Below are 17,022 nucleotides of genomic sequence, written 5' to 3'. Positions count from 1 at the left end.
AATACGGACTGCTCTAAAAACAAAAATAATAAAGATACAAGAAGATGACATTGGGTTCATAAAACACAACAGAAAACAAGAATGGATAACGCAAGAGATCATGGACCTCATGGACGTAAGTTGAAAACATAAAACAAGCCCAATAGAATACAAGCGAATCAACAAAATCATTAGAAAAAAGTGCAGGGAGGCGAAAGAAAACTGGATGTCAACAAAATACATAGAAATCGAACAACTTCAGGAAAAATACGACACCTTTAATATTCATAAAAAGTACAAGAAATGACAGGTAGACACAAAAAGAGATAAGCAACAATATTAAAAAATGATAATAACGAAATAATTATGGGAACAGAAGACAAACTAGAGAGATGGAAAGAATACATACAAACTCTTTTTGACGACGATAGACCTTGTTCTCTAGCATCCACAGATAATCGAATAAATGAAAAAGGCCCAGAAATAACCAAAGAAGAAGTGATTCACGCAGTAAAATCTCAGAAAGATGGAAAAGCCACCGGTCCAGACAATATCAATGTCGAAATACTAAAACCAATTGCAGATAACGAAAGTAACAGCCTACATTTAATAACAGCACTATTCAATAAGATACATGACACAGGTAAAATACCGACAGACTGGCTAAAATCGACATTCGTAGCATTACCAGAAAAATCGAATTCCTCATAATGCGATGATTATCGAATATTAAGCTTGATGTCTCATGTCCTTAAAACTTTTCTCAGAATTATCCATACACGAATTTACAAGAAGTGCGAGTTCCAGATGAGTGACACTCAATTCGGATTTCTTTTTGCTTTAAATGTGTTAACGCAACGATGCAAAAACATGAATGTAGATGTATATGTATGTTTTATTGACTATCGAAAAGCATTTGACTGCGTTAACCATCAAAAGATGATCGAAATACTGAGAACAACTGGAGTTGACGAATAAGACTTGCGAATTATCTCAGAAATATACTGGCACCAAACGGCAACAATTGAAATAGAGCACACAACATCCGAAGACATACAAATCCGACGAGGAGTGAGACAGGGATGCGTCTTATCACCGCTACTGTTTAATTTGTATTCGGAGTTTATATTCAGAGAAGCATTAGAGGAGGTCCAAGGCGGAATTAAGATTAACGGAATAAGCAAAGACAACATTAAATATGCTGATGATACCGTTTTAATAGCAAGCAACGCACAAGAACTACAAAATATAATAAATGCGGTAGTTCACCGCAGCGAAATGTTCGGTTTACATCTAAACGTTTCCAAAACTAAAACTTTAGTATTTTCAAAGACACCAATAAACGTACAGGTGTATGCCAAGGGTCAAATAATAGAACAGGTAAATTCCATAAAATATTTGGGAGCAAATATCAATAGTCAGTGTAATCCAAAAAAATGAATCCTATCAAGAATCGAACAAGCAAGGAAAACATTCATGAGCATGAAAACATTTTTTATAAGATCAGACCTTAGTCTACAGCTTAGAATCCGAATGATCAGATGTTACGTTTTTTCTGTCTTACTGTATGGCTGTGAAAGTTGGATAATGGACTTTGAAATAGAAAAAAGAATAGATGCCTTTGAGATGTACATATACAGACGAATGTTGAGAATTCCATGGGTACAAAGAGTTACTAATGTTGGGGTACTTCGTCGCATGTGTACACAAAAAGAATTACTAAAAATAATCAAAGAGAGGAAAATGCAATACTTGAGTCATGTGTTGAGAGGCGAAAGATATGAATTACTTCAAGTTATACTGGAAGGAAAAGTACAGGGCAAAAGATCAGTAGGAAGGCGCCAGAACTCGTGGCTGAAAGACCTAAGGAGATGGTTCGACCGCTAATCCGTAGAAATCTGTCACGCAGCAGTTTCCAAAACTACAATTGCCATTTGGATCGCCAACCTTCGAAAGGAGACGGCGCCATGAGAAGAAGATATGGACTGTACATAAACACCAGCAAAATCAAGCTATTGTTCATCAGCAAGTAAAATATAAATGGAGCAAATCTGTATGTGAACCAAATGAGAACTGAACGTGTCTCACAGTACTACTTGGGAACTATAATCAATGAGTCGTGGGACAATACCCAAGAGATTAAATGTCGCATCGGAAAGTCAAAAAGTGCATTCTTGACTATGAGCTCTGTGTTCAAGGGATATGACCTCACCCTAGAAACAAAAAATAAGGCTCCTTAAATTTTACGTATACTCAGTGCTTCTGTACGGAGTAGAAACTTGGGCATTGAAGGCGGAAACTCTATCAAAACTTCAGGTTTTTAAGCTATAGTTATACAGAAGGATCCTGAAGATACCATGGACAGACAAAGTTACCGATGAAGAAGTACCACGGGGGATGAACACAACCGCGGATTTGATCAACATCGTGAAGGGCTGTAAGCTGCAGTACTTGGGAGATATAATGAGAAATCAAGGCAGATATGAATTACTCCAATGCATTTTGCAAGGTAAAATTAAAGGAAAAGGGACCCCAGGACGAAGAAGAATAATCCTGTTTTGCTAACCTGAGAGCATGGTATAGAAAAGCCTCAACACAACTATTCCGTATAGCAACCAACAAAGTCACCATAGCCAGAATAATTGCCAACGTTCGGCACGGACAGGCATCCTAAGAAGAACAACACACAACACTTCATTACTATTGCCTTTGCTTTTTGAAACACGATAACTTTATTTTTCCAAGTTTATTCTACATTTCTGGTGGTAGACCCTTTCTTTTCATTCTAATAGTACCGTACATATCTATGCGACCTGCTAATAAAAGGTCAATTAGTTCAGGGGATGTATAAATGTTGTAGTCTAATGTAAAATGACGTAAAATAAAATTTAGCTGTAGTAAAACAGTGACCTTTTGACAGTAGAGATTTCATTAGCGTTATAACAATACGTGTTGACACTGGAAGATCTTCTTTATACCAAATTGTGCCCTTTTGTTTAGAATGTATTGAATCCATCCGACTCTGCCTTTGTAGAGAAGTAAGCTCTTTAAGTATGTAATGAGGATGTAATAAATCAATTATTACATCCCTTTCCAAATCATACAAAGATTTGTACTTAGCATTTAGGTATTCATAAACTTCCCACATCTTACATAGTTACAGTTACATGGAATACAATTTCGGACTTGGGTGAGTATCTTTGTCGAAAGGTTCATTATTAGACAAATGCAGGTATTGCTTTATTATAAAGAACCTTTTATATTTCATAATCTTATGAAAAAAAAGCGTTTTAATTATTGATTTTTTTGACCACTAAAGCCAGTGCACTGGTTTCTTTACCAAACTCTGCAGTAATAGAATTTCAAAAAATGCTCGCTCACTCCTATCTGTTGGTGTCCATTTGTTCTCTTTTATAACTATGCGAAAGCCTAATTGCCTTTTCTAATTGGAAAAATGATTTGTTTCTTAAACAATGTTGTCCACTAGTCCACATCGAAGAACATATTGAAAAATTCAACCTTATTTTTAACATACTGTGTATCAAAATAACATTCAGATTTCCCAGTAGAAGGAAACCTCGGTGGAGCCAACTCTGGCAGGTCTACATTCACTCTAACCCATTGCTGGACTGCTTAAAGTAAAACGATTGCACTATCATCATCTTCATTCGAATCTGAGTCACTTGATAACATTTCACTTCCACCGTCACTTTCTGATGCCCCGAATACATTTCCTGTCATATGAATCTTCACTACCTTGGCTAGAATTCATAGTGAATAAAATAACGATCCAATTTCATAAAATGTCTTTACGTATACACAATCAGATGCAGTACGTGTTGTTTATACACTGAGGTCCCCTTCCCCCTTCCAACGTTTAATTGACGCCATACAACCTTGTAACAACTTCTTCTTTGTGTGCCGTACGTGTTTTTAAGCGTTGGCTATCGTCGTATGCAAGCTGATGAAAGTTTCTTGGTTAGCAGCTATCTTGTCCATTGTCTAATATTACGCTGCCTGGACTTGTAACAACTACTTCGTGTAAATTTGTTAAAATTCTGAAAGCCCCAACTCAAAAGAACGAAATAAATCGCTTAAATTACCACTAAATAGCTTAAAACGAGATATCTCGGGTTGGTTATTTTAGATACAAGTGCAAGATGAATTATCTCAGGGTTAGGGAGGATTAAGGGGTTATATTTGCACCAATACTGAATACTCCTGCACTCAACTACTTGAAATAAGGAGAGCTTCGCCAAACGCACTGGTTAGAATCACCCAACTTTTGTTTTTTTTTTTTTTTTCAAGTGTGAGTAAGTACAGGTTTTAACGTATTATCACTCTAACATTAACTTTTTTATTAAAAAATTATTAACCAACTACGTACAAACAAAATGAATAAAGTCAACAAATAATCTATCATTTACCTGTAGGGAATCTGATTTATTAGTATCATTCTTATTTGAATTTGCCAACAACTTATGTTTACTACTGTTTGGTGATTCTTCTACAAATCTTGGTGGTGAGGTTTCAGTGGATATATTACTTTCATCACCCCTTTCATATCCTCTCTCAGATGCAACCATATCAGTGGTTCTTATTGCTGCAGAGCCCACACTAGTATCGACAAATGAGGTTCTGCAAAAGGATATTAAACGTAAAATTTATGTAACATATTTATTATACTGTAGGAGGCAAAATTATGGAATAAATTCATTTTTTAGAGAATAGGCGACTTTGGGGATAAATCCCGAAACAAGTAGAATTTTATTTATAAATTATGATTTATGGGCATATATAACATCATACTAGTAACGCTATCCATCTGGACGTGATGATGTAATCGTTGACTTTTCAAAATAAGAATGGGGGTCGTGTACTAGCTCATTTGAAAGTTTGTTCATTTCCCTATTAAATAATATAATCATTACCATATTTAAATTAATTTACACAATAAGTTTGTATGTAATTTATTAATACAAAATACATTTTACTGCTTCCTTTACTGAAAAATAGAAACCGATGTTGACAAATAAAAATTGCTTAAATAAGTTAAATGTTCAAATTGCACCCTCCCCGTCCCCCGCTGTTTGGCAGTAAATGAACCGACGACGAAAATGTTCTTGAACATTTTGGATAATTTCTGCAGTTATATTACAAATTTAAAATTGTTTAAATCTTGTAAATTTTGTGGTCAATCAATGTAAACTTTTGATTTTAAGTAACCCCATAGTAAAAAATCAAGTGGTGTAAAATCTAGAGATCTTGGGGGCCAATCTATAATTGATCCTCTAACAATACATCTCCTAGGAAAACACTGTTTAAAAAGTCACATAGAAGTGCAAAAGTTATTTTAAAAAAAACATCAATTACGTCATCACGTACAGAAAAATAAATTTATTTCATAATTTCCCATGACTATACATATACTGATGGAACTACTACATAGGGCCAACATTGACCAGAAGGAGATCAGAATTATTCAGAATCTATATTGGAACCTAATGGCAAAGGTGAGGATTGATCAAGACCAATATACGGATGAATTTGAAATCCGGAAAGGTGTCCGCCAAGGCTGCATACTCTCTCCGATGCTTTTTAATTTATATGTTGAAAATATATTTGCTAAAGCATTAGAAGACACGGAATTAGGCATTAAGGTGAACGGCATACCAATTAGCAACCTACGCTATGCGGACGACACAGTGATTATAACTGATAATTTGGAAAATCAGCAGTTATTACTTGATAGGGTGAATAGCATAGGTAAACAATATGGCCTCAAAATCAACATTTTGAAAACGAAATATATGGTCATTAGCAGAAACCCTCCAGAAAACCCGATAATATGCTTAGGTGACGATCGCATAAAACGCGTGAAAACTTTTAAATACCTTGGCACCACAATCAATGACCAATCGGATCCACAACAAGAAATAAAAACCCGAATACAAATGGCAAGACAAGCTTTTGTGAAATTCAGACCGCTCCTATGTAATCAAAACCTAAATTTCGAAATACGCTACAGAATGGTCAAGTGCTACATATGGTCCATCTTGCTTTATGGCATGGAAACGTGGACTTTGAAAAAAAAACATCTATCAACAAACTTGAAGCATTTGAAATGTGGTCATTGAGAAGAATGATGCGCATACCTTGGGTGGATAGAGTTCGAAACGATGACGTCCTTAAGAGAGCCGGCGTGGAAAGAGAACTCTTTGAATTAATTAAAAAACGCAAGATTGGTTACCTTGGGCACATATTGAGAGGAGCAAAATATGAAATACCACAGTTAATCCTACAAGGGAAGATCGAAGGTAGGAGAGGAGCCGGCCGCAAACAATTATCATGGTTAAGGAATATTAAAGAAAGGACAGGAATACACAATACAGGCGAGCTGTGTCACGCCGCCAAGAACAGAATTCTAGTAATGAGATAGTCGCCTACGCACTTTGGTGTATGGCATGTTAAGAAGAAGATACATATACTATAAGTATATGAAGATGCAAATATAGAAGATCTACTGTCTAATATGTGCAGAGAACACGGTGTCGATGTCCTACTGGTTCCCGAAACCCATCGAAGTACTGCAAGCCGCAGACCAAGAATTCGAGATATGAGACTTGTACTGGAGAGACCACACGACCATTATGGTGGCGCAGTCTTCGTCAGACCAGATACCGACATAGTTTCCACATCTTTAACATATCGAGATGACATCGAGATCCTCACAGTGGAACTAAAGTCTTGTACGGTAACATCCATCTACAAACCGCCAAACGCTGACTTTGTTTTTGAAGAATCGGATAACTTTCAATCACAGCAAATAAAATTCATACTGGGTGACTTAAACTGCCACAGTATCGCATGGGGGTATAACGAAACAGACTCCAATGGCGAAGAACTAGAAAATTGGGCTGAAAACATGAACCTCAAACTTATCCATGCTCCAAAATAGCCCGCGTCTTTCAACAGCGAAAGATGGCGCAGAGATTACAACCCAGACAATATATTTGTGAGCGACAGGATTGGAGACCAGGTGACAAAAATTGTTGGAAGCGCCTCTCAAAAACACAGCACAGACCAATAACTTGCTTTTGAACGCGGCAATCAGATACGAAATTGTTCCCTTTAAGAGAAGGTTCAATTTCACTAGAGCAAAATGGAAAAAATTCGCTGAAGCATTAGATCAAGAAGTTTCCCAGCTAGCACCGTGCTCTGATTCATACGAAAAATTTGTACAAATCGTAAAACAAATATCACGAAAATATATCCCTAGAGGTTGCCCAACCGAATATATAGCGGGGCTAAATGAAGAATCTAAACCCCAACTTAAAGGATACAAGCAGCTATATGAAGATGATTCCTTTTCGGAAGCAACAATACAGACCGGAGAGGAAGTGCTACATGCGATATCCGCCAACAGAACGGAAAGGTGGTGCAAGTTGGTCTAGACATGAAACAAAACAGCAGACGCGCTTGGAAATCTTGACAACAATCCTGCCATCCCGGCACCCAATCTCACAAAAGTCACGCCCAGTCAGATAGCCCATCATCTCCTGACAAATGGTAGGACGACATCAAGAAAGAACAAAGTGCAATTGCTATAAAACATTTACACCAACGACCAACCCAAAAACCAACAAACAAAACAGTTTATTTACGCGGATGATACAGCTGTGGCAGCTCAGGGAAGTACCTTTAATGAAGTAGAAGTAAACCTGACAGATACCCTAGAAGACTTAGCACTATACTATGACGAAAACAACCTGAAACCAAGCATGCCCGAAGGACACTGGAGGTGGAATGGTGTGGTCAGATGCTGGAACACAATGAGATGCCAAAATGCCTCGGCGTACGTCTGGATAGAACTCTGTCTTATATCTTAATATCATCCGCAAACTAACAAACACAAAATGGGGAGCACAACCACACACTCTCCGTACTTCTGCCTTAGCATTATGATTTTCTGCCGCCGAGTTTGGAGCACCAGTGTGGGAAAACTCTGCTCACGCTAAAAACGTCGATGTTGCGTTAAATGAAACCGTTCGTATTATATCTGGTTGCCTGAAACCGACACCTATCGAAGAGGTCTACCCTATAGTTGGAATCGCTCCACCTGCTATCAAAAGACGGGTCACGTCAGAGATAGAACGAAAGAAGCAGGAGACGGATCGAAGACACCCCTTATGTGACCACCAAGTTCAGCTAAGTAGATTAGGATCTCGGAAAAACTTTCTGAAAAAATCACGATCCCTTCCCGAAGAGCCAAAGACGCGCCGAATACACCTATGGCAACCGTTAGCTACAACACATTTTGCTCCCTCAGAGGAAATGGCCGCTGGACACAATTTGCCGTATCCCACATGGAAAGCGCTAAATAGGCTAAGAACTGGCGTTTCACGTTGTGCTAGTAACCTGAAGAAATGGGGATACCAGGAGGACGATACCTGCGACTGTGGCGCGGTTCAGAATAGTCACCATCTATCAATCATGCACAGAGATGAGAGAGATATTCTTAACGAATGACAGGGCCATCTATGTGGCCAACCATTGGAAACACAAAATTTAAAGCTGTTGGTGTTCCTGACACGGAAAGTAACTAAGTAAATAAGTATATGTAACTATATATAACTAGCTTCAAAACCAGCGTATTTAACAAAAATTTGTATGAGAGTATATTGGTTAATTCACCGCTGATAAAATGACTGATTTCTCTCTGTGAAACACAACTAAACAGCTCAAAAGGAAAAATTATGAAGAATATTTCTATTAGGAAAAACGATTGCAAGTGTGCGCGGAGTAATCAACAAGTGACTCTGAAACATTTTGCAGATGATCTATAAAATATATTTCTATCACATAATGTAAATAAAATTCACATAATGTAAATAAATATGTATAATAAATATATATATATATATATATATGTAAATAAATATAAATATAATATATACACATAATGTAAATAAAATTCAAGAACAACTTGAAACGGATGATGAAATGATATTAATTAACCACATTACTCTTAAAGAACTATAAGAAAATAGTTAGCATCGTGAACTCTAAATAAGCGCCTGCTTCGATCTTATTACTGGTGTGATTTTAACAATAGCATACTTACATTTTTCAGAATTCATTATAAAATTAGATACATACTTATTTCTTGGATCCTTATTTGGATGAACTTTATCATGCCTACAAACTCGACAATTTGGATCACAATTACTCAAAGAGGTCTTGATACTTTTATCTACTAACGGATCTACATTACAACCAGTAGATACCAAATTATTTCTAATATTATAATCCGACTTATTCTGATTACTGGTTTTTCCGATATTTTGGGACTGTGCATGGGTGTATACATATTTACTATTGATTTTATGATTCCTGTCATTATAGAGGTCACAAGAGTGTGCTTTGACTTTTTTTATTTCATTCGAATTTGAACCGACACCCAAACTTCCTCTGGATATATGTTCTGGAGTATAATGATTGTCTCCTCTAATTCTGATGGGTTCAGCTGAGTTTGCACGATTACTAAAAAAACAATGTTAGCTTAAATAATAAAGAAAAATACCGATCCTAATCGAACCTTCTAGTCTCCGGACACGGTGGGCTATTTGATACACTAACTGACAGAACGTAAAAAACATTCTCCAACACAAAAAAACTATTTTGAAATAATGGTTATCTTTCAAAGTAAAATTTTCCCAAAGCAAAAAATAATGTACGTTATAAAAAGACTGTGAGTCGGTCAGATAGCCAAGCGAGGCAGGCGGTCGAGACGCATTTTGATAAAGCGAAATATTTTTGTGAAAGTGCATTCAAATCCCTGCCCCATGTACAGAAAAATAATAAGAATTACGTAGTAGTTTCATATTTCTAGGTTCACAAATCAACCAAAGTAATACAGTAACTGCAGAAATTAATAGACGTTTATATCTAGCAAATAGAGCATACTATGGATTAAAGAAACTTTTTACATCAAACATAGTCACAAAAAGAATGAAAATAATAAAATACAGAACTCTTATTGAGCCCTTTCTCATTTACGCCTCAGAAACGTAGGCGATGACAAAAAAGCGATGAAGAACGTTTAGACTGTTTTGAATAAAATTCGCAAATATATTTATAAAGGCGTGCAGGAAAACGGATTATGACGTAAACGGTATAATTTTGAGCTCTACCTTTAAGGTAAATCTAGTATTTGTAGGTCCATCAAAATAAACAGGCTGCAATGGCTAGGCCACTTAGGGAGAATAAACGAGATGGAGCCGTCAAAACACATTTATAACCAAAGACCGATTGTGGTGAGAGGAAGAGGCAGGCCCATCATACGATTTAAGTATCAGATGGAAGACGACTTACGAGTGTTAAGAGTACGTAATTGGAAAACCAAGGAAAGGGATAGGAAGGAATGAAAGTCGATCCTAGAACAGGCCAAGACCCACTATGGATTGTAGAGGCAATGATGATGATGATGCTGCAGACTCTATAAAGGAAAACCTGAAAAATTAGTTCAATATATAATAAATTCAGTGCAAATCCTGGCCTATGCTGATGATATCAATATAGTTGAGAGAACGGAAAACGCTGTACGATAGGCGTATGTAGCATTAAAAGAATCAACTACAAAAATGGGATTAATAATAAATACCAACAAAACAGATTATATGAAAATATAATGCAGTGAATAAATTTATATATCTGGGAGTGCTCCTTAACACTGAAAACCGCAGAGATAAACCGCAGAATTTGCACGGCCAACAGATGTTATTTTGGGCTCAATCTCCTCCTTAAATTCACAATTATATCGAGAAATACAAAAATAAAACTCTACAAAACAATAATACGCCCAGTCCTAACATATGGTTCAAAGACCTGACTCTAACAAAAAATAATGAAAAAATGTTAGGATGTTTCGAAAGAACATCAAATAGGTACCAAGGCGAATTTATGGTGCAATGAATGATAATGGAGTGATGAGAAGACGATAAAACTTCGACCTATATAGAATATACCAGGAACCTGATATCGTAAAATATATTAAGATAGGAGGTCTGAGGTGGATAGGGCATGTAATGCGGGTGGAACAAAATGACCTAGCTAGAAAAACGCTCCTTGATAGAGCTATTGCAAGACCTAGAGCAAGGTTCCTTGGTAACATAGATAAAGACATGAGAAATATAGGAATACGGGCTTGGCGGAGAAAGGCGATGGATAGGGATGACAGGAGAGAAATTCTTGAGGAGGCTATGACCCACGTAGGGTTATAAAGCCAAAATGATGATGAGTATTCACACTTTATTATAACATAATTAACTAGTAATTGGTAACCTTACCTTTCAGTAACTCTAAAGCAAGTTACATCTCTACAAGGAATATTGTTTAAACTATCTGTCTTCTTTTCGTCCTCAATATTTGTTAAATTCTGCGTGAGGGTCGATTTTTTGGAAGCCTCACGACGAAAGGGGTTTAGCCAAGTTGTATCTAATAAAGAAAACATTCTTCTACTTGATTCTGATTTTTTGGAAACATCATTAGTATCTTTGTCGGGTGTGTCACCTTTGTTCACATCTCTGTAATTATGGGAATATTTAAAATTCACTGTAACGTAGGTCGTGAATGTTTAGACAAATAGCTTACCCTAATATATAAGTGAGAAACAATAATTAAATTCGTTGAAACTATACTTTTTTTTGTTTTACTTCGATTTTCGTTGTTTGATGTTTGTTTTCTATTAATTTCTGGTATAATTTTTTGACGTGACAACGTCTTAAATTAGGTTGTGGCTCGGAGTCATTCATGAAAAAGTATAACGCCCGCTCACGTCTGTTACAGTGAGTCACCGAACGAGAAAGAGGCCCGCCGGACCGGCGAATGCCTTGCATCTCTCTCACACTCAAACATGATCGGTCCGCTGCGCGCGCAGCACTAGAGAATTAGGCGCGTTGAATCGGTGCGTGCTTCCGTGCTTGTGTCTCTGTCAGTGTTGTTCCGTCTACCGATTTTTCGGTAGATCTACCGAATTTGATTCCTATCTACCGATCTACCGAACTGCCCCTTGAATCTACCTAATTTTAAAACAAATATCACAATGACTTGAAAATAAATTCGGATAATACAATTTATCTTTTTATTTCTGTTACCATCAAAAAACTTTTCAGTGTAACCTAATACTTGGTATTTTTAATACGTTTGTATTAAAATTCATTTGATACTTCCCTATAGTGTTTAAAAATATATTTGCAAAGATGAAAAGAAAGCGAAATACCCCGAGCTTCAAGTTCGTAATTTTATACCTAATAATAACATATTGTATAAACATCATTCCGTAATCATAATCATTCACACACGTCTCTTCAATTCTCAAAGAATCTCAAGTATCAAGTGATAAATTATTAGCTAAATGACGGTGTGTGTGCTGTCGGTTTTCTTTGACTGCCGACTTAATCCATTAGCAGATAATGGTTGTTACATCTATTTGAACCAGAACGTTTTAACTTTCTGTAAATATTATGACCTATAACTATTTCTCAAAATATTATTAAACCTTATTTGTATCATAATAGCTGATGTGAGCATTTGGTCCCAATAATTTGATTCTTTATTTATTAAACAAAATTCAATGAATTATGGTTATTTCTAATAATTAGTTCAGCATAATTATTTAAGGTCTTTAACTTTTGAACCATTAAGTCGCCACCATAATGGGAAACTTTTCTATTTTTAGTTTTATGGAAAAAAGTTATTCTTTCTAAAAAGTTCTGAATGATCTAAAACTTAGAATACAATCATCAGATATTAAATTTTTTTAGTAATATAGGCAGTTTATCAAAAAATATGAATTTTATGTTCTTTGACAAACCTCGTGTATATGGCTCAAAAAATTTAATTGATGATTGATTTTAGGTTTTCGGTCATAAAACTAAAAAAAATTCCATTACGGTGTTCACTTAATTGGACGCACTGTATTATAATATATATATATATATATATATATATATATATATATATATATATATATATATATATATAATTTACGTCACTGCATATGATCTACCGAAATCTACCGAATTTTGCCGAAGGCATCTCCCGATATTGGATAAGCTCCACGGAACATCACTGGTCTCTGTCTTTCTCGAGCGTTCTTGGCGTTCAAGACACATTACAGCAGAAACACTTCCTTTCATTTCATATTTCTCCTATCATCGTCCTATCCTCAACAAAATCACTCAAATAGAAATTAGTTAAGTTTAAGTTTACATGTACAATGTTTTAGTAAACAAAATATATTTCTATAGTTAAAATTTGTGCAATTCTTATTTTCATTCAATTCCTTGTTCCTATTGTGCAATTTAATAATATTCATATCAATAAATATTCTACCGAGAAAAAGACGTTGTCACGTAAAATCTTCGCCCGTAAAACCGACTTTACAGGCAACCGATTTTTTTTTGTTTATTTTTTCAAACCATATTAACAGAATATGCCTGTGCACTATATACAACTTGTATTTACATATTTTAACATGTTTTTAAATGCAATGAAGAATTTCCATATTATTTGAAAATATTAAAAGATTAAGGTTTATTGAAAAAACCCACTTAGAATTTATTAAGTTCGTTTATATTATTAACCCTTCGGAGGTCGCGGTCATAAAGTGTACTAAATAGGCCGCAGTGTATCTCAGAGATACATTCGTTTAAGTTTAATGTTTCAATATGGTTGAAAAAAAACTGATCGAGATCAGAAGAAACGTTTGTTTTGAACATAACTAATCAAAAAATAAGCGGATTTAAATTAATTTATTTTTAAGAGAAAATAAAATAAATGCAGTAATAAGAACATAACAAAATAAAAACATGTAATAACTAATATTATTGTTACTAATCTAAGGCAAAAATAACCCAAACACACAATTAGATTTAGCTAAACTTAATCAGATTCATCAGCGGGAGGATTAGTAAAACGGTTATAACAACTGTTGTAAACAATATTGCTATGCACAAGCCATAAAAATAGGTTGCCGAGGCAGATTTTGCCAGAAACTGCGTCAGGAAGAACTCTAGTTTCCTGAACTTACATTCCCACCACGGTCTCAGATCAGGAATAAGCTCCTTCGTTTACCTAGCCTTTCCGCTATCATTTGCCCATTCTCTCTGCCACTCCACTATCGTTCTCTCTCTCTGTCTCATTCTCATCTATATTTCCATCCATCCTCCTCACATACACCCTCGCTCGCACAACAAAACGACCGGTATCACCGCTACAATGATATACAAAGCCTCATTTGAAACCGTCCTGTTTGCGTTAGATACCCTGAGGAGCATTCGCCTTATCGACTAAAAAACTCCATTTAGTACCCTTCTTGATATGAGCACTAATATTTATTATACCAAAGATAGAAACATAAAATGTAACATAATTGAGGAAGCCGACCCCGCATAGGGATAAAGGCCAAGAGAATGATGATATAGATAAATATATATATATATATATATATATATATATATATATATATATATATATATATATATATACATATATACACTTGCGTGCATAGAAATCGGCCCACTGTAAACTTTTGTGTTAGTTTAATGCATACTACACCACAAAAAGCCGCCCAAGTTATTGCTCTAATGGAAAATGGACTTAGTGAGCGAGCTGTTGCTAGACAATTAGATATGACACGCGCAGCGGTTCGAAGAGTGTGCCAACGTTATGAGGAGACTGGATCCTTTCATAGGCGACCTGGAATAGGCAGACGGCGATTTACAACCGCTCGTGATGACCGCTTTATTGTGTCAACAACATTAAGAAATGGTTACCTTAATGCCGTTCAGGTGCAACGACAGCTCCGTGAGGTGCGAATAGTGCCTGTTAGTTAGTGGACAGTGAGACGAAGACTGCGGGAAAATACCCTAATCCCTAAAATACCTGCGATTGGTCCAAAACTTACTCCAGCTCATCGGCAAGCACGCCCGCGTTTTGCACAGGATCATCGGAATTGGACGTTGGAACAATGGAGATCTGTTCTGTTCTCAGATGAGACCAAAATATGCCTCTATGGTAGCGACCGAAGAATGAAAGTGTAGCGGAGACCAGGAGAGAGATTTCCAGAATGCTGCTTTGAAGAGCGGAGTGCTTATGGGGGTGGTTCCTGCATGATCTGGGGTGCAATTTCTATAGGAGCACGAACCGATCTTGAGTTTATTCGTAGGGACGACCGTGTTCATGGAAGAAGAGGTTTAACGGCTGCCAGATATATCGAGGAGATTTTAGCAATTCATGTGGTACCTTACGTCGACTACATTGGAGACGAATTTATCTTTATGCATGACAATGCAAGGGCACACACCGCAAGAATCGTGCAAGATTACATTGTAGAAGTCGGTTTTCAGGTTATAGACTGGCCAGCAAACAGTCCTGACCTAAATCCGATCGAACATTTATGGGATGAGCTAAAACGAAGAATTCGAGCTAGACTTCATACTCCAGACTCGATCCCAGAGCTTATTCTTGCAGCAGAAGAAGAGTGGCTTAACATCCCACAAGCAATAATAGCAAACTTGATTAGATCTATGCCTAATCGTATGAGAGATGTTATTAGGGCAAGAGGAGGTCATACCCATTATTAAAAAATTAAGTGTTAAGTTTTAAATTGTCAATAACCCTATTTATGTTAATAATAAAAAAGCTTAATTTGCTTAATGAATTCATTTCACTATGTTAAACATAGGAAGCCGAAATAAGTTTTCATAAATTTATACTCACATTAAAGCATATTAAATTGTCTTTCAAATAGTATATTTGTTTTTGTGATCTGATGAATATTTCTTGAAAAAAATATAGTTAAAGTCAAAAGTTTACAGTGGGCCGATTTCTATGCACGCAAGCTTATATATATATATATATATACATCCCCTGCTGTCCAATTTTGGACATAGGCCTCCTCTTCCTTCTTCCACGTCTCTCTATTGTAGGCAGTTTGTATCCTCCAGATATAAAATAATTTTTTCAGCGAATAGCCAAAGAAAACAATCACATTTCTTCTTGGTCTCCCCTCCACATTCTTTATACACGCCCATTAGTGAATGCCAGACGATTATTTCCGATCCAGCTTATACGTAATAAATGGCGGCAGGTTTGCCTTATTACATATTTGAATTAAAACATTGAGTTGATTTAAAAAATTGGCGATCATTGCCGCGGTTATATTGCCATTTAAAACTGGATGATGATATTAAAAATAAAACATTAATTGATAGACATACTGGTACAAAATTTCTTAAATCCATGAAAAATTTACAGGTTGTACAGGAAATTGTAACCCAATTTTGAATAAAACAAGATCATTTTGGCAACATCGCCATTCATTCCTTCTCAGGAATGGTAAATTGCCTACGAGATAGCCCGAACGCTATGCTATGTATTTATTTTTGGAGGTAACTTTGTAAGTGTGAAGATAGGAATTAAATATGCCGACTGTTTATAAAACGGAAGAACGGGTACAAACAATAAAATGCTACTTTGGGGGCAATTCAGTACAAGAAACTATCAATTTATTTATTATGGCCTTTGAAAATAGGCTAATACCTATAGAAAAAACTGTATTGGCCATAATTCATCAATTTGAAAAGTTTGGCTGTACTAATGGCAGATGTAAAAAATGCTGCCCATCAGATCAACCTCGCGAAATGAAAATTTCTCAAGAACGAGAAATTAGAGAAATTCAAGTTTGTGCATTGTGTGACCCAAGGTGTGATCGTGTGTGTACCAGATGTGGATGTAATCATTTGAGAGACAAGCGATGTCCTGCTTGGGGTAAAACATGTGCTAAGTGTCAAGGCCATAACCATTTTGCAAAAGTTTGTGATTGGATAGCTGTGATGATAGCCAACCTCCGATAGGAGAAGGAACTACAAGAAGAAAAGTTTGTAGAGAAGACCATAAACCTAGTGAGAGCAATGTGAGAAAGAAACCAGAAATTCCAAGAAAAGCGATGAAAGAGCAGAAGAATAAAGTGCATCAAGT

At 36.1% G+C, this 17,022-nt stretch overlaps 1 protein-coding gene across 1 annotated transcript in view; it reads right to left on the bottom strand.

Moving 5' to 3' along the window:
* LOC140437063 (uncharacterized) overlaps nt 1–17,022 on the bottom strand; it is a 167,821-nt gene that overhangs the window by 140,481 nt on the left and 10,318 nt on the right. The window contains exons 3-5 of the mRNA XM_072526314.1: nt 11,328–11,564; nt 9,139–9,522; nt 4,407–4,617 (exon numbers count right to left, since the gene is read on the bottom strand). Coding sequence (XP_072382415.1) covers nt 4,407–4,617; nt 9,139–9,522; nt 11,328–11,564 — 832 coding nt within the window. The remainder of the gene's footprint in view (nt 1–4,406; nt 4,618–9,138; nt 9,523–11,327; nt 11,565–17,022) is intronic.

The sequence above is a fragment of the Diabrotica undecimpunctata genome, chromosome 3, assembly GCF_040954645.1.
Source record: "Diabrotica undecimpunctata isolate CICGRU chromosome 3, icDiaUnde3, whole genome shotgun sequence".
Classification (NCBI taxonomy): Eukaryota; Metazoa; Arthropoda; class Insecta; order Coleoptera; family Chrysomelidae; genus Diabrotica; species Diabrotica undecimpunctata.
Note: the sequence above shows the minus strand (reverse complement) of the source record. Positions and strands in the feature narration are given on the sequence as shown.